We start from the raw sequence: 24051 nt of genomic DNA, 5'->3' as shown, positions 1-24051 counted from the left end.
GATAATGCTGTGTCAACATGTTTCACTGCTAGGGTGTGATAATGCTGTGTCAACATGTTTCACTACTTGGGTGTGATAATGCTGTGTCAACATGTTTCACTGCTAGGGTGTGATAATGCTGTGTCAACATGTTTCACTACTAGGGTGTGATAATGCTGTGTCAACATGTTTCACTACTAGGGTGTGATAATGCTGTATCAACATGTTTCACTACTAGGGTAGGATAATGCTGTGTCAACATGTTTCACTGCTAGGGTGTGATAATGCTGTGTCAACATGTTTCACTGCTAGGGTGTGATAATGCTGTGTCAACATGTTTCACTACTTGGGTGTGATAATGCTGTGTCAACATGTTTCACTGCTAGGGTGTGATAATGCTGTGTCAACATGTTTCACTACTAGGGTGTGATAATGCGGTGTCAACATGTTTCACTACTAGGGTGTGATAATGCTGTATCAACATGTTTCACTACTAGGGTGTGATAATGCTGTGTCAACATGTTTCACTGCTAGGGTGTGATAATGCTGTGTCAACATGTTTCACTGCTAGGGTGTGATAATGCTGTGTCAACATGTTTCACTACTAGGGTGTGATAATGCTGTATCAACATGTTTCACTGCTAGGGTGCTTCTACACCTGCATTGCTTGCTGTTTGGGTTTTTAGGCTGGGTTTCTGTACAGCACTTTGAGATATCAGCTGATGTAAGAAGGGCTATATAAATAAATTTGATGTGATAATGCTGTGTCAACATGTTTCACTACCAGGGTGTGATAATGCTGTGTCAACATGTTTCACTACTAGGGTGTGATAATGCTGTATCAACATGTTTCACTGCTAGGGTGTGATAATGCGGTCACCATGTTTCACTACTAGGGTGTGATAATGCTGTATCAACATGTTTCACTGCTAGGGTGTGATAATGCTGTGTCAACATGTTTCACTGCTAGGGTGTGATAATGCTGTGTCAACATGTTTCACTGCTAGGGTGTGATAATGCTGTGTCAACATGTTTCACTACTAGGGTGTGATAATGCTGTATCAACATGTTTCACTGCTAGGGTGCTTCTACACCTGCATTGCTTGCTGTTTGGGTTTTTAGCCTGTGTTTCTGTACAGCACTTTGAGATATCAGCTGATGTAAGAAGGGCTATATAAATAAATTTGATGTGATAATGCTGTGTCAACATGTTTCACTACTAGGGTGTGATAATGCTGTATCAACATGTTTCACTGCTAGGGTGTGATAATGCGGTCACCATGTTTCACTACTAGGGTGTGATAATGCTGTATCAACATGTTTCACTGCTAGGGTGTGATAATGCTGTGTCAACATAATTCACTACTAGGGTGCTTCTACACCTGCATTGCTTGCTGTTTGGAGTTTTAGGCTGGGTTTCTGTACAGCACTTTGAGATATCAGCTGATGTAAGAAGGGCTATATAAATAAATTTGATTTGATAATGCTGTGTCAACATGTTTCACTACTAGGGTAGAGTAATGCTGTGGCAACATGTTTCACTACTAGGGTGTGATAATGCTGTGGCAACATGTTTCACTACTAGGGTAGGATAATGCTGTGTCAACATGTTTCACTGCTGGGGTGTGATAATGCGGTCACCATGTTTCACTACTAGGGTGTGATAATGTTGTGTCAACATGGTTCACAACTAGGGTGTGATAATGCTTTGTCAACATGTTTCACTACTAGGGTGTGATAATGCTGCGTCAACATGTTTCACTACTAGGGTGTGATAATGCTGTGTCAACATGTTTCACTACTAGGGTGTGATAATGCTTTGTCAACATGTTTCACTACTAGGGTGTGATAATGCTGCGTCAACATGTTTCACGACTAGGGCGTGATAATGCTGTGTCACCATGTTTCACTACTAGGGTGTGATAATGCTTTGTCAACATGTTTCACTACTAGGGTGTGATAATGCTGCGTCAACATGTTTCACGACTAGGGTGTGATAATGCTGCGTCAACATGTTTCACGACTAGGGTGTGATAATGCTGCGTCAACATGTTTCACGACTAGGGTGTGATAATGCTTTGTCAACATGTTTCACTACTAGGGTGTGATAATGCTGCGTCAACATGTTTCACGACTAGGGTGTGATAATGCTGCGTCAACATGTTTCACGACTAGGGTGTGATAATGCTGCGTCAACATGTTTCACGACTAGGGTGTGATAATGCTTTGTCAACATGTTTCACGACTAGGGTGTGATAATGCTGAGTCAACATGTTTCACTACTAGGGTGTGATAATGCTGTGTCAACATACTTGCTTAGCAGTGACATCGCTCTCTCTTGTTCTCTCTCTTTCTTTTTCTCTCTCACTCTGTTGATATCGTCTATGTGCTCGTTTTTAGAAACTGGGCACAAATCAATGGCATGATCTCCACACCAATCCCCCTCCATGCAGAATAAAGCTCTGTGGCATTAAAGAGAACAATAATGATACTGCTTTCATCTGAGTGTTGCGTTCATGCTGCCAGTGATAGGTAACCTGTCCTTGACTTGTGATTCATGCTGCCAGTGATAGGTAACTTGTCCTTGACTTGTCATTCATGCTGCCAGTGGAGGTAACCTGTCCTTGACTTGTCATTCATGCTGCCAGTGGAGGTAACCTGTCCTTGACTTGTCATTCATGCTGCCAGTGATAGGTAACCTGTCCTTGACTTGTCATTCATGCTGCCAGTGATAGGTAACCTGTCCTTGACTTGTCATTCATGCTGCCAGTGATAGGTAACCTGTCCTTGACTTGTCATTCATGCTGCCAGTGATAGGTAGCCTGTCCTTGACTTGTCATTCATGCTGCCAGTGATAGGTAGCCTGTCCTTGACTTGTCATTCATGCTGCCAGTGATAGGTACTGAGGGACTGATGGGTATTGAGGGACTGATGGGTATTGAGGGACTGATGGGTACTGAGGGACTGATGGGTACTGAGGGACTGATGGGTATTGAGGGACTGATGGGTACTGAGGGACTGATGGGTACTGAGGGACAGATGGGTATTGAAGGACTGATGGGTATTGAGGGACAGATGGGTATTGAGGGACTGATAGGTACTGAGGGACTGATGGGTATTGAGGGACTGATGGTATTGAGTGACTGATGGTATTGAGGGACTGATGCCTATTGAGGGACTGATGGGTATTGAGGGACTGATGGGTATTGAGGGACTGATGGGTATTGAGGGACTGATGGGTACTGAGGGACTGATGGGTACTGAGGGACTGATGGGTATTGAGGGACTGATGGTATTGAGTGACTGATGGTATTGAGGGACTAATGGGTATTGAAGGACTGATGGGTATTGAGGGACAGATGGGTATTGAAGGACTGATGGGTACTGAGGGACTGATGGGTATTGAGGGACAGATGGGTATTGAGGGACTGATAGGTACTGAGGGACTGATGGGTATTGAGGGACTGATGGTATTGAGTGACTGATGGTATTGAGGGACTGATGCCTATTGAGGGACTGATGGGTATTGAGGGACTGATGGGTATTGAGGGACTGATGGGTACTGAGGGACTGATGGGTATTGAGGGACTGATGGGTACTGAGGGACTGATGGGTACTGAGGGACTGATGGGTATTGAGGGACTGATGGGTACTGAGGGACTGATGGGTACTGAGGGACTGATGGGTATTGAGGGACTGATGGTATTGAGTGACTGATGGTATTGAGGGACTGATGCCTATTGAGGGACTGATGGGTATTGAGGGACTGATGGGTATTGAGGGACTGATGGGTATTGAGGGACTGATGGGTACTGAGGGACTGATGGGTATTGAGGGACTGATGGGTACTGAGGGACTGATGGGTACTGAGGGACTGATGGGTATTGAGGGACTGATGGGTACTGAGGGACTGATGGGTATTGAGGGACTGATGGGTATTGAAGGACTGATGGGTATTGAGGGACTGATGGGTATTGAGGGACTGATGGGTATTGAGGGACTGATGGGTACTGAGGGACTGATGGGTATTGAGGGACTGATGGGTATTGAGGGACTGATGGGTATTGAGGGACTGATGGGTACTGAGGGACTGATGGGTACTGAGGGACTGATGGGTATTGAGGGACTGATGGGTATTGAGGGACTGATGGGTACTGAGGGACTGATGGGTATTGAGGGACTGATGGGTATTGAGGGACTGATGGGTACTGAGGGACTGATGGGTACTGAGGGACTGATGGGTATTGAGGGACTGATGGATTGACCATTAGAAGACATAAGACTGAGACAGATGAGAATGTTTGTATTATTTTCATCTAGCTGATCTACTGCATTACAATACACAATACAATCTCTTTACTTTATGTACACAGCATACCATGGGTCAGGAATCCTTTACCTTTCATCTGATATACAACAATGACAAAGGACTAACTGTCATTTTTCATTACTAGAATTAACAACAAAACAAACATTGTAATGAAACATTGTATCAATTTATGTACAGAAATAACGTAATAAATTAACCTCTAGATTACCAACCTTCCTGACATTATGCTTTAAAACATTGAAATCTTATAAAACTTGAGACAGGAATACAAGTCAAAAATTGGAAGTGGATTTGTCCTTCTCTGAGCATTTGGGCTGGTTTAAATAAAGTAGAAAATCTCTCCTTCAGTTCCACTTTGCTGTGAAATACATTGGTATTGCACAAAACACTGTTATCACAATTCTCTGATGATTTGTTCTTTGTTGTGTATTGTCAGTCTTTATGACAGTGTGGACTACTGAAACGTCCATGATGTTGCTGCTTTAAGTCCCTGGAATCTCTCCAATGGTGCTCGAATCCATCTTCTCTTCTCTCCATGTTGTCTTCAATACATCACTGTAGTTTTCAGGAAGAGTCTTCCATCTGAGAAACAACAGGTGAAAAACAAATCTGGTTAACAAAGATAGTAAACTAAGATGATCAACAAAGATAGTAAACTAAGATGATCAACAAAGATAGTAAACTAAGATGATCAACAAAGATAGTAAACTAAGATGATCAACAAAGATAGTAAACTAAGATGATAAGCAAAGATAGTAAACTGAGATGATAAGCAAAGATAGTAAACTGAGATGATAAGCAAAGATAGTAAACTGAGATGATAAGCAAAGATAGTAAACTGAGATGATAAGCAAAGATAGTAAACTGAGATGATAAGCAAAGCTAGTAAACTGAGATGATAAGCAAAGATAGTAAACTGAGATGATAAGCAAAGATAGTAAACTGAGATGATAAGCAAAGATAGTAAACTGAGATGATAAGCAAAGATAGTAAACTGAGATGATAAGCAAAGATAGTAAACTGAGATGATAAGCAAAGATAGTAAACTGAGATGATAAGCAAAGATAGTAAACTGAGATGATAAGCAAAGATAGTAAACTAAGATGATCAACAAAGATAGTAAACTAAGATGATCAACAAAGATAGTAAACTAAGATGATCAACAAAGATAGTAAACTGAGATGATAAGCAAATATGGTAAACTAAGAAGCTCAACAAAGATAGTAAACTAAGATGATAAGCAAATATGGTAAACTAAGAAGCTCAACAAAGATAGTAAACTGAGATGATAAGCAAATATGGTAAACTAAGAAGCTCAACAAAGATAGTAAACTAAGATGATAAGCAAATATGGTAAACTAAGAAGCTCAACAAAGATAGTAAACTAAGATGATAAGCAAATATGGTAAACTAAGAAGCTCAACAAAGATAGCAAACTAAAATACATAAGAGTATTGTTCTGTATATATAAATCCAACAAGTATGTTTTGTCTTCTAGGGCCTCTTGTCTGTTGTCTGTTAAAAACGCTCTTTGGAAAGATTTATTACTGCATGTAAGTTATGCAAATGATGTCTATGCAAATACATCAGGAGGACAATTAAGACAGCCATTAATTACGGGGCCTTGCTCTTTTTTTTTGCTTCACTGACATTAAATTAAATTTCCTTTTTAACGGTTTAGATGTTTGATCTGCTAACAAAGAGGGAGCCAGTCCCTGTCGGGGGACTGCAGCAGGAGAGAGAGGGGGTAGAGGGGGTCTGTGGGGAGACTGCAGCAGGAGAGAGAGGGGGTAGAGGGGGTCTGTGGGGGGACTCTGCAGGAGAGAGAGGGGGTAGATGGGGTCTGTGGGGGGACTGCAGCAGGAGAGAGAGGGGGTAGATGGGGTCTGTGGGGGGACTCTGCAGCAGGAGAGAGAGGGGGTAGATGGGGTCTGTGGGGGGACTCTGCAGCAGGAGAGAGAGGGGGTAGATGGGGTCTGTGGGGGGACTCTGCAGCAGGAGAGAGAGGGGGTAGATGGGGTCTGTGGGGGGACTCTGCAGCAGGAGAGAGAGGGGGTAGATGGGGTCTGTGGGGAGACTGCAGCAGGAGAGAGAGGGGGTAGATGGGGTCTGTGGGGGGACTCTGGAGCAGGAGAGAGAGGGGGTAGATGGGGTCTGTGGGGGGACTCTGCAGCAGGAGAGAGAGGGGGTAGATGGGGTCTGTGGGGGGACTCTGCAGCAGGAGAGAGAGGGGGTAGATGGGGTCTGTGGGGAGACTGCAGCAGGAGAGAGAGGGGGTAGATGGGGTCTGTGGGGGGACTGCAGCAGGAGAGAGAGGGGGTAGATGGGGTCTGTGGGGGGACTGCAGCAGGAGAGAGAGGGGGTAGATGGGGTCTGTGGGGGGACTCTGCAGCAGGAGAGAGAGGGGGTAGATGGGGTCTGTGGGGGGACTCTGCAGCAGGAGAGAGAGGGGGTAGATGGGGTAGAGGGGGTAGATGGGGTCTGTGGGGGGACTCTGCAGCAGGAGAGAGAGGGGGTAGATGGGGTCTGTGGGGGGACTGCAGCAGGAGAGAGAGGGGGTAGATGGGGTCTGTGGGGGGACTGCAGCAGGAGAGAGAGGGGGTAGATGGGGTCTGTGGGGGGACTGCAGCAGGAGAGAGAGGGGGTAGATGGGGTCTGTGGGGGGACTGCAGCAGGAGAGAGAGGGGGTAGATGGGGTCTGTGGGGGGACTGCAGCAGGAGAGAGAGGGGGTAGATGGGGTCTGTGGGGGGACTGCAGCAGGAGAGAGAGGGGGTAGATGGGGTCTGTGGGGGTAGATGAGGTGTACTGTCGTTGTGATACACAGAGCAACCAGAGCATCTGAAATGCTCTCCAACACCTTCATAACAGATAAGAATAGAATGATACGCTCAACACTCACTTAACTATTAAGAAGTGTTTATCAATGTGGTTGCTGCTACATAGACCGACGGCGTTAGTTTAACTCAACGTAAACACCCAGACATTTAGGCAACTAGGATAAGGGTGGATGAGCCATTCAGAAGCTGCCGTACCTTGTATCGCTGCCTCTGCGTCAGTCCTGACGTTACCTTGGTTACCGTTGTCTACTTCCTGGGTCAGTGAGTCTGATTGGAGGGTAATGATGACGGAGAGGCAGGAGTTTAGTCATTAATTATCACACCTAATTACTAGTAAATGAGAAGTAAAAGGGTAATACATTCATTTTCATAAAGGAACATAAATGACAACATAAAACTGCACCATTAAGTCAAAATTAAGAGTGAATAAAGAGTCAAATGTAAATGAAATGTAAAAGAAAAGTGAATGTAAAAGGTAATGTAGCCTGAAGGCTTACCACAGAGGGCTCTGTCTGATGCTACAGTCTGCTGCAGTGTCTGCTCAGCATGGTCTCTCAGTTTACACTCAAACTGCAGAGCCTCCTGAAGTTTCCTCTTGGTCTTCTTCTCTTTCTTCAGACGCTTCTGGATCAGCACTGAAATACACAGAACAGTTGAGGCACTGAAATACACAGAACAGTTGAGGCACTGAAATACACAGAACAGTTGAGGCACTGAAATACACAGAACATTTGAGGATTGTGAGGAATTGCAGTGCTTGTTTTCAGGGCTCACTAGAAACACAGATGAGTAGTATGGTGTGCAGTGTGTTGTGGGTAATGTAGTGTTAACCTACCTCTGTTTTTCTGCTCCATGGTGAGCTGTCTCTCCAGTGTCTCTCTAAGTTCCCTCTCTCTGAACAGTTCACTGTGGGTAATGTAGTGTAGTATGGTGTGCAGTGTGTTGTGGGTAATGTAGTGTTAACCTACCTCTGTTTTTCTGCTCCATGGTGAGCTGTCTCTCCAGTGTCTCTCTAAGTTCCCTCTCTCTGAACAGTTCACTGTGGGTAATGTAGTGTAGTATGGTGTGCAGTGTGTTGTGGGTAATGTAGTGTTAACCTACCTCTGTTTTTCTGCTCCATGGTGAGCTGTCTCTCCAGTGTCTCTCTGAGTTCCCTCTCTCTGAACAGTTCACTGTGGGTAATGTAGTGTAGTATGGTGTGCAGTGTGTTGTGGGTAATGTAGTGTTAACCTACCTCTGTTTTTCTGCTCCATGGTGAGCTGTCTCTCCAGTGTCTCTCTGAGTTCCCTCTCTCTGAACAGTTCCATCTTCAGCTCTGACTTCTCCGTCTGCACCTGCTTGTCCTGCGCGCGCGTGTTGTCTATGGCAACCTTCAGCAAGCCCTGCTTGGAGGGCACAGAGTAAGACACACATCAAGAGGTTGTTACACTAAATCCATACATCACTGTAGTGTGTAGTCTCTACATCTCTAATCTAAATCCATACATCACTGTAGTGTGTAGTCTCTACATCTGTAATCTAAATCCATACATCACTGTAGTGTGTAGTCTCTACATCTCTAATCTAAATCCATACATCACTGTAGTGTGTAGTCTCTACATCTCTAATCTAAATCCATACATCACTGTAGTGTGTAGTCTCTACATCTCTAATCTAAATCCATACATCACTGTAGTGTGTAGTCTCTACATCTCTAATCTAAATCCATACATCACTGTAGTGTGTAGTCTCTACATCTCTAATCTAAATCCATACATCACTGTAGTGTGTAGTCTCTACATCTCTAATCTAAATCCATACATAACTGTAGTGTGTAGTCTCTACATCTCTAATCTAAATCCATACATCACTGTAGTGTGTAGTCACTACATCTCTAATCTAAATCCATACATCACTGTAGTGTGTAGTCTCTACATCTCTAATCTAAATCCATACATCACTGTAGTGTGTAGTCTCTACATCTCTAATCTAAATCCATACATCACTGTAGTGTGTAGTTTCTACATCTCTAATCTAAATCCATACATCACTGTAGTGTGTAGTCTCTACATCTCTAATCTAAATCCATACATCACTGTAGTGTGTAGTCTCTACATCTCTAATCTAAATCCATACATCACTGTAGTGTGTAGTCTCTACATCTCTAATCTAAATCCATACATCACTGTAGTGTGTAGTCTCTACATCTCTAATCTAAATCCATACATCACTGTAGTGTGTAGTCTCTACATCTCTAATCTAAATCCATACATCACTGTAGTGTGTAGTCTCTACATCTCTAATCTAAATCCATACATCACTGTAGTGTGTAGTCTCTACATCTCTAATCTAAATCCATACATCACTGTAGTGTGTAGTCACTACATCTCTAATCTAAATCCATACATCACTGTAGTGTGTAGTCTCTACATCTCTAATCTAAATCCATACATCACTGTAGTGTGTAGTCTCTACATCTCTAATCTAAATCCATACATCACTGTAGTGTGTAGTCTCTACATCTCTAATCTAAATCCATACATCACTGTAGTGTGTAGTCTCTACATCTCTAATCTAAATCCATACATCACTGTAGTGTGTAGTCTCTACATCTCTAATCTAAATCCATACATCACTGTAGTGTGTAGTCTCTACATCTCTAATCTAAATCCATACATCACTGTAGTGTGTAGTCTCTACATCTCTAATCTAAATCCATACATCACTGTAGTGTGTAGTCTCTACATCTCTAATCTAAATCCATACATCACTGTAGTGTGTAGTCTCTACATCTCTAATCTAAATCCATACATCACTGTAGTGTGTAGTCTCTACATCTCTAATCTAAATCCATACATCACTGTAGTGTGTAGTCTCTACATCTCTAATCTAAATCCATACATCACTGTAGTGTGTAGTCTCTACATCTCTAATCTAAATCCATACATCACTGTAGTGTGTAGTCTCTACATCTCTAATCTAAATCCATACATCACTGTAGTGTGTAGTCTCTACATCTCTAATCTAAATCCATACATCACTGTAGTGTGTAGTCTCTACATCTCTAATCTAAATCCATACATCACTGTAGTGTGTAGTCTCTACATCTCTAATCTAAATCCATAAATCACTGTAGTGTGTAGTTTCTACATCTCTAATCTAAATCCATACATCACTGTAGTGTGTAGTCTCTACATCTCTAATCTAAATCCATACATCACTGTAGTGTGTAGTCTCTACATCTCTAATCTAAATCCATACATCACTGTAGTGTGTAGTCTCTACATCTCTAATCTAAATCCATACATCACTGTAGTGTGTAGTCTCTACATCTCTAATCTAAATCCATACATCACTGTAGTGTGTAGTCTCTACATCTCTAATCTAAATCCATACATCACTGTAGTGTGTAGTCTCTACATCTCTAATCTAAATCCATACATCACTGTAGTGTGTAGTCTCTACATCTCTAATCTAAATCCATACATCACTGTAGTGTGTAGTTTCTACATCTCTAATCTAAATCCATACATCACTGTAGTGTGTAGTCTCTACATCTCTAATCTAAATCCATACATCACTGTAGTGTGTAGTCTCTACATCTCTAATCTTCATTCAAAATTAAAAAAAAATCAAAACAAATATGCTGGAGGTAGAGTTGGGTGTTTTGAGGTTTAAATAATGATGGGTGATCCCCAAGAGACACAGATAGAGAGATGAGATGAGGTGGAGCCCAGAGACACAGATAGAGAGATGCGATGAGGTGGAGCCCAGAGACACAGATAGAGAGATGAGATGAGGTGGAGCCCAGAGACACAGATAGAGAGATGAGATGAGGTAGAGCCCAGAGACACAGATAGAGAGATGAGATGAGGTGGAGCCCAGAGACACAGATAGAGAGATGAGATGAGGTGGAGCCCAGAGACACAGATAGAGAGATGAGATGAGGTGGAGCCCAGAGACACAGATAGAGAGATGAGATGAGGTGGAGCCCAGAGACACAGATAGAGAGATGAGATGAGGTGGAGCCCAGAGACACAGATAGAGAGATGAGATGAGGTGGAGCCCAGAGACACAGATAGAGAGATGAGATGAGGTGGAGCCCAGAGACACAGATAGAGAGATGAGATGAGGTGGAGCCCAGAGACACAGATAGAGAGATGAGATGAGGTGGAGCCCAGAGACACAGATAGAGAGATGAGATGAGGTGGAGCCCAGAGACACAGATAGAGAGATGAGATGAGGTGGAGCCCAGAGACACAGATAGAGAGATGAGATGAGGTGGAGCCCAGAGACACAGATAGAGAGATGAGATGAGGTGGAGCTACACATCCAGATGTGTAATGACAAACTGTGAGTAGAGAAAGAAGATGCAGCCTACCCACATCCAATATCAAAACGTGGTTCAGCAAAACATTGTCACCATTATTCCTTCTGGGATGATTCAGTAGAGCCCCACCTGGATGTTAGTGAGCAGTGTCTCTATTGACGACAGCCCCTCAGGGAAGATAAAGGGTCCGGGGAACCCTGGAGGAAGCTTCTGCCCCGAGAACGACAGCCTCTCATAGCCGTCTCTGACTGTCTCTCTAAATGGCTCTCTGATTGGTTCTCTGACTGTCTGGGTGCTCAGGGAACCACAGTCATCTGGGGACAGACAAAGAAAATAGCAGAGAAGTCATCAGAATACATGTACAGTTGTATTTGTCTCTTCTGGGGACAGACAAAGAAAATAGCAGAGAAGTCATCAGAATACATGTACAGTTGTGTTTGTCTCTTCTGGGGACAGACAAAGAAAATAGCAGAGAAGTCATCAGAATACATGTACAGTTGTGTTTGTCTCTTCTGGGGACAGACAAAGAAAATAGCAGAGAAGTCATCAGAATACATGTACAGTTGTGTTTGTCTCTTCTGGGGACAAAGAAAGACAGTGATGGTGATATTTATTATTCAGAACATGCAAAATAGAGGAAGATTGTGATTGGCTGTGTCCACAACTAAAATACAACTGACAAACACAAGAAACCACACCCTGAATACTCAACCTTTTCAGTGTGGCACCACCGTTGTTAAGAAACACACACTGTCCCCTGAGTATACTGTAATACTGTGTTCTAAACACAGATGGAAACACACACTGTCCCCTGAGTATACTGTAATACTGTGTTCTAAACACAGATGGAAACACACACTGTCCCCTGAGTATACTGTAATACTGTGTTCTAAACACAGATGGAAACACACACTGTCCCCTGAGTATACTGTAATACTGTGTTCTAAACACAGATGGAAACACACACTGTCCCCTGAGTATACTGTAATACTGTGTTCTAAACACAGATGGAAACACACACTGTCCCCTGAGTATACTGTAATACTGTGTTCTAAACACAGATGGAAACACACACTGTCCCCTGAGTATACTGTAATACTGTGTTCTAAACACAGATGGAAACACACACTTTCCCCTGAGTATACTGTAATACTGTGTTCTAAACACAGATGACTGTTCTCCTGCACTACTGACATTTATAACTATGTCATGGCCAAGTTTAAATCACACACTTTCTCCCTCTTTGTCTTGCTCCTCACTCTCACAGACAGACGCCTGCTATCTCTGCCAGTTGGTATAGAGGCAACAGCTGCTCTGTTTCTTTCATTAGTTTCAGTGTCTCGATGGCAGATTGAGTTGTGTTGTTTTACCTCTACAGATCAGATTGAGTTGTGTTGTTTTACCTCCTCTACAGATCAGATTGAGTTGTGTTGTTTTACCTCCTCTACAGATCAGATTGAGTAGTGTTGTTTTACCTCCTCTACAGATCAGATGGAGTAGTGTTGTTTTACCGCTACAGATCAGATTGAGTAGTGTTGTTTTACCTCTACAGATCAGATTGAGTAGTGTTGTTTTACCTCCTCTACAGATCAGATGGAGTAGTGTTGTTTTACCTCCACAGATCAGATTGAGTAATGTTGTTTTACCTCCTCTACAGATCAGATTGAGTAGTGTTGTTTTACCTCTACAGATCAAATTGAGTAGTGTTGTTTTACCTCCTCTACAGATCAGATGGAGTAATGTTGTTTTACCTCCTCTACAGATCAGATGGAGTAGTGTTGTTTTACCTCCTCTACAGATCAGATTGAGTAGTGTTGTTTTACCTCTACAGATCAGATTGAGTAGTGTTGTTTTACCTCCTCTACAGATCAGATTGAGTAGTGTTGTTTTACCTCTACAGATCAGATGGAGTAGTGTTGTTTTACCTCCTCTACAGATCAGATTGAGTAATGTTGTTTTACCTCCTCTACAGATCAGATTGAGTAGTGTTGTTTTACCTCCTCTACAGATCAGATTGAGTAGTGTTGTTTTACCTCTACAGATCAGATTGAGTAATGTTGTTTTACCTCCTCTACAGATAAGATTGAGTAGTGTTGTTTTACCTCTACAGATCAGATTGAGTAGTGTTGTTTTACCTCCTCTACAGATCAGATTGAGTAGTGTTGTTTTACCTCTACAGATCAGATTGAGTAGTGTTGTTTTACCTCCTCTACAGATCAGATTGAGTAATGTTGTTTTACCTCTACAGATCAGATTGAGTAGTGTTGTTTTACCTCCTCTACAGATCAGATTGAGTAATGTTGTTTTACCTCCTCTACAGATCAGATTGAGTTGTGTTGTTTTACCTCCTCTACAGATCAGATTGAGTAATGTTGTTTTACCTCCTCTACAGATCAGATTGAGTAATGTTGTTTTACCTCTACAGATCAGATTGAGTAGTGTTGTTTTACCTCCTCTACAGATCAGATTGAGTAGTGTTGTTTTACCTCTACAGATCAGATTGAGTAGTGTTGTTTTACCTCTACAGATCAGATTGAGTAGTGTTGTTTTACCTCCTCTACAGATCAGATGGAGTAATGTTGTTTTACCTCTACAGATCAGATGGAGTAGTGTTGTTTTACCTCCTCTACAGATCAGATTGAGTAGTGTTGTTTTACCTCCTCTACAGATCAGATGGAGTAGTGTTGTTTTACCTCCTCTACAGATCAGATTGAGTAGTGTTGTTTTACCTCTACAGATCAGATTGAGTAATGTTGTTTTACCTCCACAGATCAGATGGAGTAGTGTTGTTTTACCTCCTCTACAGATCAGATGGAGTAGTGTTGTTTTACCTCCTCTACAGATCAGATGGAGTAGTGTTGTTTTACCTCCTCTACAGGTCAGATTGAGTAAATACATCACATGTTAAGCAGTGAGACCCTGGCAGCACAATAACAGCTCTGTGAGTCTTATTTCCTCTCCATGTAACTCACTGTTTGAGAGGATGGCCTTCTTTGTTTGTTGCTATGATGACTTTTTCTACGACTCACGATGAAGACCAAATTAATATGGCTTTTTAGATAAAGGTGCATTCCACTTAATTCCAAGCAGCTAATTGCTAATGTTAACTTTAGAAGTTTGGGAGGAAAAAAAAGTCCTTTCCCGTTTGCTGTTTGTGTAGAGAGGAGAGACACAGTTCTGTAGTAGAATGAGACCAATAAAACACTAACAGCTGATCCCAACCAGAACAACCTGGTTCTAGAAACTACACAAGTAGACATGTTTACGGTGTGCTGTTTTCTAGTGATGGAGCTTGAAGACTAGTTTACAAGCCAGGCTGTGGGTGCTCTGCCCTACAATACTCTGAATTACATTTACATTACATTATGTCCTAAAAACTATTTTGAAGAAAAATGAATGGGCTTATGGGCAGTAGAGTTCACTGTGCTCTATCTACAGGCTGTGTCAGCTTCACCTGAGTCTGATGGGGTTGAATTAGATTTACCTCACAGGCACGGATACACACACACACACACACACACCACCATCACATTTTACTCCACTTAGCTGACCAAAGCATCTTCAGCCCCCCCCCCCCCCCCCGGCAAACAGGCTAGTGTCACATTGAAGGATAAAAAGCATGTCCCGTTCTCTCTCTCTCTCTCTCTCTCTCTCTCCCTCTCTCTCCCTCCCTCTCTCTCCCTCCCTCTCCCTCCCTCCCTCTCCCACTCCGTCTCCCTCCCTCCCTCCTCCCTCTCTCTTTTCATTTCCTCTCCCGTTCCTAAAAGCCTCCCTCTATATCAGTACTAGATGTAATTAGCAGTCTGTCAGTGTCAGGTGTTGCTCAGCGCTCGTCAAACGCAGGGCGTCCAACTCTACTTCTTCTCCTGTGGCCCCCCCCCCCCCCTCCTCCTGCTCTGAACTGCAGCGTCATCGGGATACAGTATGGATCCCCCTCCTCTCTCCACCCTCCCTCTCCTCCCCTCCTTTGATGTGACTGATTCTCTTTGAGTTACTGTTTTATCCATCCCTACCTCCTCTCCCTCCTCTCCCCCTCTCCTCTCCATCCTCTCCCTCCACCCTCTTCTCCCTCCACCCTCTTCTCCCTCCTTTCCCTCCACCCTCCTCTCCCTCCCTCCATCCTATCCTCCTCTCCCAACCCCCCGACCCCCTCCTCTCCCTCTCTCCACTCTCCTCTCCCCACTCCCTCTCTTCCCCTCCTCCCCTTCTCCCTCCTCTCTCTCCTCTCCCCACTCTCCTCTCCTCCTCTTCTACTCTCCTCTCCCTCTCTCCTCTCCCCACTCTCCTCTCCTCCTCTTCCACTCTCCCCTCCCTCTCTTCTCTCCCTCTCTCCTCCTCCTCCTCTTCCCCCTCCTCTCTCTCCTCTCCCCTCATCCTCTCATTTGCAGATCTCCTCAACCAAGGTCATTGTTTTCCATTTTTCTATTTTTTCTTTCCATCATCCTCTTTCTGATTCTCTGCTCTTCCATCCCTCCTTCCCTCGGGCTGATGAACTCCACCTAGTGAAGCTTCCTGACTGTCAGCGGAAGTGGAGAGAGGTGCGGTCTGAATCAAGTTTAAAGGAAAATGCTTATAGTGGATAAAGTGGATTAACTGTCAGACGTCTTCTGATGTTTCATCTTAACGTTGGACCAAGTGTTCAAAGAGAGAATCTAGCTGGAAGAGTCCCAAACTTACTCTGATGATTCATCTTAACGTTGGACCAAGTGTTCAAAGAGAGAATCTAGCTGGAAGAGTCCCAAACTTACTCTGATGATTCATCTTAACGTTGGACCAAGTGTTCAAAGAGAGAATCTAGCTGGAAGAGTCCCAAACTTACTCTGATGATTCATCTTAACGTTGGACCAAGTGTTCAAAGAGAGAATCTAGCTGGAAGAGTCCCAAACTTACTCTGATGATTCATATGTGACAGAATGACAATTCAGAAAACAACAGGATGTTTTAAAACCTATTTCTCTGTGTACACTGGATATTCAACACCATTCAATCTGTTGGAGAAACCAATCAAATGATGTACCACCACAATTACAACTCAACAAGCCGACCAATAACTGGCATGGTTTTTCATTTGTCTATAAAACAAACCAATTGATTAAATGAAACACATGTCCTCTCATGTGTCATCTATTTAGTCGTCCCACTAGTTCAGTTCTACCATTATGGACCTCTTGTCTTATTAAACTAATGCTTCCTGTTTCATATAATCATCACTGTCTTTATGACCGTACACGGCTCTTACTGGTTCAATCTTATTGGTTTAATTACATATCTGGCAACGCACTTCTCTGTCATCCTGCAAAACAAAAACCTGTGAAGTGGGTTTCATTTAAATGTCCTAGTATATCATGTAGTGACTGTACTCTCTTCCCTATCTCTTCTCCCTCTCTCTTCCCTCTCTCTTCTCCCTCTCTCTTCCTCTCTCTTCTCCCTCTCTCTTCCCTCTCTCTTCCCTATCTCTTCTCCCTCTCTCTTCCCTCTATCTTCCCTATCTCTTCTCCCTCTCTCTTCCCTCTCTCTTCTCCCTCTCTCTTCTCCCTCTCTTCTCCCTCTCTCTTCCCTATCTCTTCTCCCTCTCTCTTCCCTCTCTCTTCTCCCTCTCTCTTCTCCCTCTCTTCTCCCTCTCTCTTCCCTCTCTCTTCTCCCTCTCTCTTCTCCCTCTCTTCTCCCTCTCTCTTCCCTCTCTCTCCTCTTTCTCTTCCCTCTCTCTTCTCCCTCTCTCTTCCCTCTCACTTCCCTCTCTCTTCCCTCTCTCTTCTCCCTCTCTCTTCCTCTCTCTTCTCCCTCTCTTCTCCCTCTCTCTTCCCTCTCTCTTCCCTATCTCTTCTCCCTCTCTCTTCCCTCTCTCTTCTCCCTCTCTCTTCTCCCTCTCTTCTCCCTCTCTCTTCCCTCTCTCTCCTCTTTCTCTTCCCTCTCTCTTCTCCCTCTCTCTTCCCTCTCACTTCCCTCTCTCTTCCCTCTCTCTCCTCTTTCTCTTCCCTCTCTCTTCCCTCTCACTTCCCTCTCACTTCCCTCTCTTCCCCCTCTCTTCCCTCTCTCTTCTCTCTCTCTTCCGTCTCTCTTCTCTCTGTGTAAATTGTGCTGACTGTTTTGCCCTTGAACAGTCCTCATTAAGCTAATGTAAACCTTCATAACGGAAAACACACAACTGACGCAAACGGCGGCCTCAGAGCTTGGGAGGTGGTCATTATGGAAATCAGGTGGCTGTGAGAGGAGCCGTGGCGAGAGGGCCTTGTTCATTAATTCATGCACTGCAAATCGCTAACTAATTTAGCCCCGCTGCCTTGTCTTCCGCTCCTCTCTCCTCTGTAATGGATTATTCCATAGAATTATTTGTCTCCACTTCATCTCCGCTTCCTACAAAGACCACCAAGAGAGAGAAGAGAGTGGGAGAAGAGAGAAGAGAGAGGGAGAAGAGAAGAGAGAGGGAGAAGAGAAGAGAGAGGGAGAAGAGAGAAGGAGAGGGAGAGGGAGAAGAGAGAGAGAAGAGAGAGAGAGGGAGAGAGAGAGGGAGAGAGAGAGAGAAGAGAGAGAGAGAGGGAGCGAGAGAAGAGAGAGGGAGAAGAGAGAGAGTGAGTGAGAGAGAGAAGTGGGGAGAGAGAGAGTAAGAGAGAGAGAGAGAAGTAGGGAGAGAGAGAGAATAGTAGGGACAGACAATGAATCCTGATTGGTGCATTAGGACCTCAATTGCTGTCCTCACCTTCACGGGAATCAACTACCAACTATTTCCTGTAATTGTGTTCACATTCAGTGATATCCGACGAGGATGCTAAGACAGACAGACAGACAGACAGACAGACAGACAGACAGACAGACAGACAGACAGACAGACAGACAGACAGACAGACAGACAGACAGACAGACAGACAGACAGACAGACAGACAGAGACATAGAGACATAGAGAGACAGACAGACAGACAGACAGACAGACAGACAGACAGACAGACAGACAGACAGACAGACAGACAGACAGACAGACAGACAGACAGACAGACAGACAGAGACATAGAGACATAGAGAGACAGACAGACAGTCAGAGAGACAGAGTGAGTGAGAGAGAGAGAGAACAATCAAGAACAAGCGAAAGAGAAGGAGGACCATACCTCTCTCAGCATGGTTCCTCTTAGCTTCGTGTCCAGAGTCCAAGGTGGCCACATCTCCTTCTTTAGGACCAGGCACAGCACTGGGAGATAGGCCCAACAGAGCATGGCTGGAGTACAGGCCATTCTGCTGCACGTCTGGAAAACACAGTATACCTTCAGAGAGGAGGTGAACATATTTCTATTCATTATGGATCCCTATTAGCTGCCAAAGCAGCAGCTACTCTTCCTGGGGTCCAGCAAAATGAAGGCAGTTTATACAAGGTTAAAAACATGACAATACATAGTGGCTAGCTTGATGTCATACCTGACATTAAAGTGGGTTTCAATGACATCAACAGTCCCTAACTGGACTCATAATCTGATTCCAGACGAAGCTGGAAAGACAGTGAAGATGAGAGCACTGTACGTACTGGTCCTGTCTACAGAGTGTTCTGGGTTAGGGTTAGAGTACGTACTGGTCCTGTCTACAGAGTGTTCTGGGTTAGGGTTAGAGTACGTACGGGTCCTGTCTGCAGAGTGTTCTGGGTTAGGGTTAGAGTACGTACGGGTCCTGTCTACAGAGTGTTCTGGGTTAGGGTTAGGGTTAGAGTACGTACGGGTCCTGTCTACAGAGTGTTCTGGGTTAGGGTTAGGGTTAGAGTACGTACGGGTCCTGTCAGCAGAGTGTTCTGGGTTAGGGTTAGAGTACGTACGGGTCCTGTCTACAGAGTGTTCTGGGTTAGGGTTAGAGTATGTACGGGTCCTGTCTACAGAGTGTTCTGGGTTAGGGTCAGAGTACGTACGGGTCCTGTCTACAGAGTGTTCTGGGTTAGGGTTAGAGTATGTACGGGTCCTGTCTACAGAGTGTTCTGGGTGCTGGGTTAGGGTTAGAGTACGTACGAGTCCTGTCAGCAGAGTGTTCTGGGTTAGGGTTAGAGTACGTACGGGTCCTGTCTACAGAGTGTTCTGGGTTAGGGTTAGAGTATGTACGGGTCCTGTCTACAGAGTGTTCTGGGTTAGGGTTAGGGTTAGAGTACGTACGGGTCCTGTCTGCAGAGTGTTCTGGGTTAGGGTTAGAGTACGTACGGGTCCTGTCTACAGAGTGTTCTGGGTTAGGGTTAGAGTACGTACGGGTCCTGTCTACAGAGTGTTCTGGGTTAGGGTTAGAGTATGTACGGGTCCTGTCTACAGAGTGTTCTGGGTTAGGGTTAGGGTTAGAGTACGTACGGGTCCTGTCTACAGAGTGTTCTGGGTTAGGGTTAGGGTTAGAGTACGTACGGGTCCTGTCTACAGAGTGTTCTGGGTTAGGGTTAGAGTACGTACGGGTCCTGTCTACAGAGTGTTCTGGGTTAGGGTTAGAGTACGTACGGGTCCTGTCTACAGAGTGTTCTGGGTTAGGCTTAGAGTACGTACGGGTCCTGTCTACAGAGTGTTCTGGGTTAGGGTTAGAGTTAGAGTACGTACGGGTCCTGTCTGCAGAGTGTTCTGGGTTAGGGTTAGAGTACGTACGGGTCCTGTCTACAGAGTGTTCTGGGTTAGGGTTAGGGTTAGAGTACGTACGGGTCCTGTCTACAGAGTGTTCTGGGTTAGGGTTAGGGTTAGAGTACGTACGGGTCCTGTCTACAGAGTGTTCTGGGTTAGGGTTAGGGTTAGAGTACGTACGGGTCCTGTCTGCAGAGTGTTCTGGGTTAGGGTTAGAGTACGTACGGGTCCTGTCTACAGAGTGTTCTGGGTTAGGGTTAGGGTTAGAGTACGTACGGGTCCTGTCTACAGAGTGTTCTGGGTTAGGGTTAGGGTTAGAGTACGTACGGGTCCTGTCTGCAGAGTGTTCTGGGTTAGGGTTAGAGTACGTACGGGTCCTGTCTACAGAGTGTTCTGGGTTAGGGTTAGGGTTAGAGTACGTACGGGTCCTGTCTACAGAGTGTTCTGGGTTAGGGTTAGGGTTAGAGTACGTACGGGTCCTGTCTACAGAGTGTTCTGGGTTAGGGTTAGGGTTAGAGTACGTACGGGTCCTGTCTGCAGAGTGTTCTGGGTTAGGGTTAGAGTACGTACGGGTCCTGTCTACAGAGTGTTCTGGGTTAGGGTTAGAGTATGTACGGGTCCTGTCTGCAGAGTGTTCTGGGTTAGGGTTAGAGTACGTACGGGTCCTGTCTACAGAGTGTTCTGGGTTAGGGTTAGAGTACGTACGGGTCCTGTCAGCAGAGTGTTCTGGGTTAGGGTTAGAGTTAGAGTACGTACGGGTCCTGTCTACAGAGTGTTCTGGGTTAGGGTTAGAGTACGTACGGGTCCTGTCAGCAGAGTGTTCTGGGTTAGGGTTAGAGTACGTACGGGTCCTGTCTACAGAGTGTTCTGGGTTAGGGTTAGGGTTAGAGTATGTACGGGTCCTGTCTACAGAGTGTTCTGGGTTAGGGTTAGGGTTAGAGTATGTACGGGTCCTGTCTACAGAGTGTTCTGGGTTAGGGTTAGGGTTAGAGTACGTACGGGTCCTGTCTACAGAGTGTTCTGGGTGCTGGGTTAGGGTTAGAGTACGTACGGGTCCTGTCTGCAGAGTGTTCTGGGTTAGGGTTAGGGTTAGAGTACGTACGGGTCTTGTCTATAGAGTGTTCTGTGTGTACGGGGGAGCTGGAGATGCTGCTGCTGTGACGAGAGGACAGGTGACTCCCAGACCTCCTCCCGTCCTCCAGAGAGGGAGCTGGAGACGGACTGTCCCGAACACGCTCCTAGAATGAAGAACACCATAGTGAGTGGAAACACACTTCAACATCAATGAATATTTTACAATAATAATCACACTGTCCAGGAAAGGTTTGATGGACTGCTCTCATAGCTTGAAAGGACACTTCTGGCATAATATCATGAGACCATCCAGTGTACCTTTATAACAGGTAGTCGTAGCATAATGTACTACAGTACCCATAATGCTCTGACCTACCTTAAAAACAGAGGTGACTTCCATGCTAACATACCTTTATAATGAAGGTGACTTCCATGCTAACATACCTTTATAACGGAGGTGACCTCCATGCTAATATACCTTTATAACACAGGTTACCATGCTAATATGCCTTTATAACACAAGTTACCATGCTAACATACCTTTATAACACAGGTTACCATGCTAATATACCTTTATAACACAGGTTACCATGCTAATATACCTTTACAACACAGGTTACCATGCTAATATACCTTTACAACACAGGTTACCATGCTAATATACCTTTACAACACAGGTGGCCATGCTAACATACCTTTATAACACAGGTGGCCATGCTAACATACCTTTATAACGGAGGTGACCATGCTAACATACCTTTATAACGGAGGTGACCTCCATGCTAACATACCTTTATAACGGAGGTGACCATGCTAACATACCTTTATAACGGAGGTGACCTCCATGCTAACATACCTTTATAACGGAGGTGACCATGCTAACATACCTTTATAACGGAGGTGACCTCCATGCTAATATACCTTTATAACACAGGTAACCATGCTAACATACCTTTATAACGGAGGTGACCTCCATGCTAACATACCTTTATAACAGAGATGACCTCCATGCTACATACCTTTATAACAGAGGAGACCATGCGGCCGCGGGAGGAGAGGGTAGAGTGGTGGACCTGGGCAGCAGAGGCCATGCTGGCTAAAGTGTTGAGGTGGTTCATCTGACTCATCGCCATGGAGACGGAGGCAGGGGCCATACTGACAGGGATCAGGGGGTGTGACATCATCATGAACGGGAGGTGTTCCAGACCTGAGAGAGGGAGGGAGGGAAAGGGGGGAGGGAGGGAAAGAGGGGGAGAAAGAGAGAGATGGTTTTCTATTTAGCTTTGTGGCAGCATAACATACATTAGAGGGTGGAGTCACACTCAGGACACTAGACCAGACAGAATGCTGTTTGACTTCTGAAACCAGATTTCCAGAGCAACATTTGTGATGCTCAACATCCCAAAACCGAACATCTCTGGGGACATGATACACTTGAACAAACAAGGGGAAGAACATTTAAACAAAGAGTGGAAGGTCATATAACAACATCTGAGATGGACTCTTTAAAACAGCCAATCACAGTACAGAAATTACATCTCACTCAATCTCCATGACACTTTGCTTTTTTGTCTTCTGGGTGAAATCCCTAAAAAGACTCTTTGTTGATGATCCAGAAATAGACACACAGTTCCATTCCTCTGTCCCTCTGTCATACTCTGAGTGAAGAGGACAGGAAGAAGAGGAGGAAGAGGTGGAAGAGGAGGAGGAGGAAGATGATGATGAAGAGGAGGAGGGGGAGAATGAGGAGGAGGAAGGGGAGAATAAAGAGGAGAAGGAGGAGAGGAGGGGTGACTGAGAATAAAGGTTATTAGCTCTTCCACTTCACATTCTGATATTTATTCTTTTGAATTAAAAGCTTAAAGATGTTGGAATGAGAAGCTGTCTGTGAAGAGCTTTAGGACCATTACTAGACACTGGAGAAGAACAAAAAGAAAAGTGATTCATTAGACTGAATTGAATGATTGGATGATGTGGGAAAAACAAGAGCCTTTCCTTCCACTAGTATTATGCTAGCAGACTACTAGAGAGATCACTCAAAAGGAGGAAGCCACATATTATAGTAAAAGTCAAATCAAAAGTCCAAAAAGATGCAGTGCTGGTTAATAATCTGATTCCACATTCCTAATTATTATTCTGGTGGAGATGTGTTCATGATTTACATCAGACTTTTCTGTCTTCCTTCAACTGTCACTTTATATCATGATGTCTGGAGGAGCTCAGTAGAAAGTGCTGACGACAAACAGCCTCAGCCTCAGCCTCAGAGAAGACTCCAGAACATTAACCCCGTCTAACTAAAACACCACAGCGCTGTCAGGGTGTGTGTGTGTGTTTGGACCGAAGCCAAACTCTGGTCAGAAGAACCCCTCCATCAGTTTTGGGGCTCTGAAGGGTCCCATCTGTCTGTGATGGGACAGACTGAGACTATGACGGTGTGTTTCAGCTACCACAGAGCTAACGTCTGTCTCAGAAACACACTGAAGACAACTATCCACAATGAGGCCTTCATTTAGATGAACAGAAATAGCAGAGGTTGAGGACATGGTTTGGGCAGGTTACAGTGCTGTATGTGCTGGATTTGTAAAATACAACACCTAAACCTACATAGGAAATGCATAATATACACAATTACACCAGACTATTGTGTTAGCTTTTGCTCATTTCAAATTCAAATAGACAAACAGCTAGAAAATAAAAGCAAGTCAAACAAGACCCCTGTGTATCAGACCCACTATTTCACCCCTGTGTATCAGACCCACTATTTCACCCCTGTGTATCAGACCCACTATTTCATCCCTGTGTATCAGACCCACTATTTCATCCCTGTGTATCAGACCCACTATTTCACCCCTGTGTATCAGACCCACTATTTCACCCTGTGTATCAGACCCACTATTTCAGCCCTGTGTATCAGACCCACTATTTCACCCTGTGTATCAGACCCACTATTTCACTCTGT

At 44.4% G+C, this 24051-nt stretch overlaps 1 protein-coding gene across 2 annotated transcripts in view; it reads right to left on the bottom strand.

The window, feature by feature from the left end:
• Positions 1 to 4267: 4267 nt before the first annotated feature.
• LOC106594895 (dachshund homolog 1) overlaps positions 4268 to 24051 on the bottom strand; it is a 73858-nt gene continuing 54074 nt past the window's right edge. Inside the window, exons 4-11 of one of the 2 annotated variants that reach the window (XM_045699542.2) lie at positions 22112 to 22299; positions 21121 to 21256; positions 18558 to 18692; positions 11586 to 11770; positions 8382 to 8532; positions 7645 to 7782; positions 7343 to 7414; positions 4268 to 4891 (exon numbers count right to left, since the gene is read on the bottom strand). In XM_045699542.2, coding sequence (XP_045555498.2) covers positions 4854 to 4891; positions 7343 to 7414; positions 7645 to 7782; positions 8382 to 8532; positions 11586 to 11770; positions 18558 to 18692; positions 21121 to 21256; positions 22112 to 22299 — 1043 coding nt within the window. In that variant the 3' untranslated portion in view covers positions 4268 to 4853. The remainder of the gene's footprint in view (positions 4892 to 7342; positions 7415 to 7644; positions 7783 to 8381; positions 8533 to 11585; positions 11771 to 18557; positions 18693 to 21120; positions 21257 to 22111; positions 22300 to 24051) is intronic. The other variant, XM_045699543.2, reaches the window with a different exon arrangement.

Source organism: Salmo salar, chromosome 17 (genome assembly GCF_965601325.2).
Source record: "Salmo salar chromosome 17, fSalSal1, whole genome shotgun sequence".
Taxonomy (NCBI): domain Eukaryota; kingdom Metazoa; phylum Chordata; class Actinopteri; order Salmoniformes; family Salmonidae; genus Salmo; species Salmo salar.
Note: the sequence above shows the minus strand (reverse complement) of the source record. Positions and strands in the feature narration are given on the sequence as shown.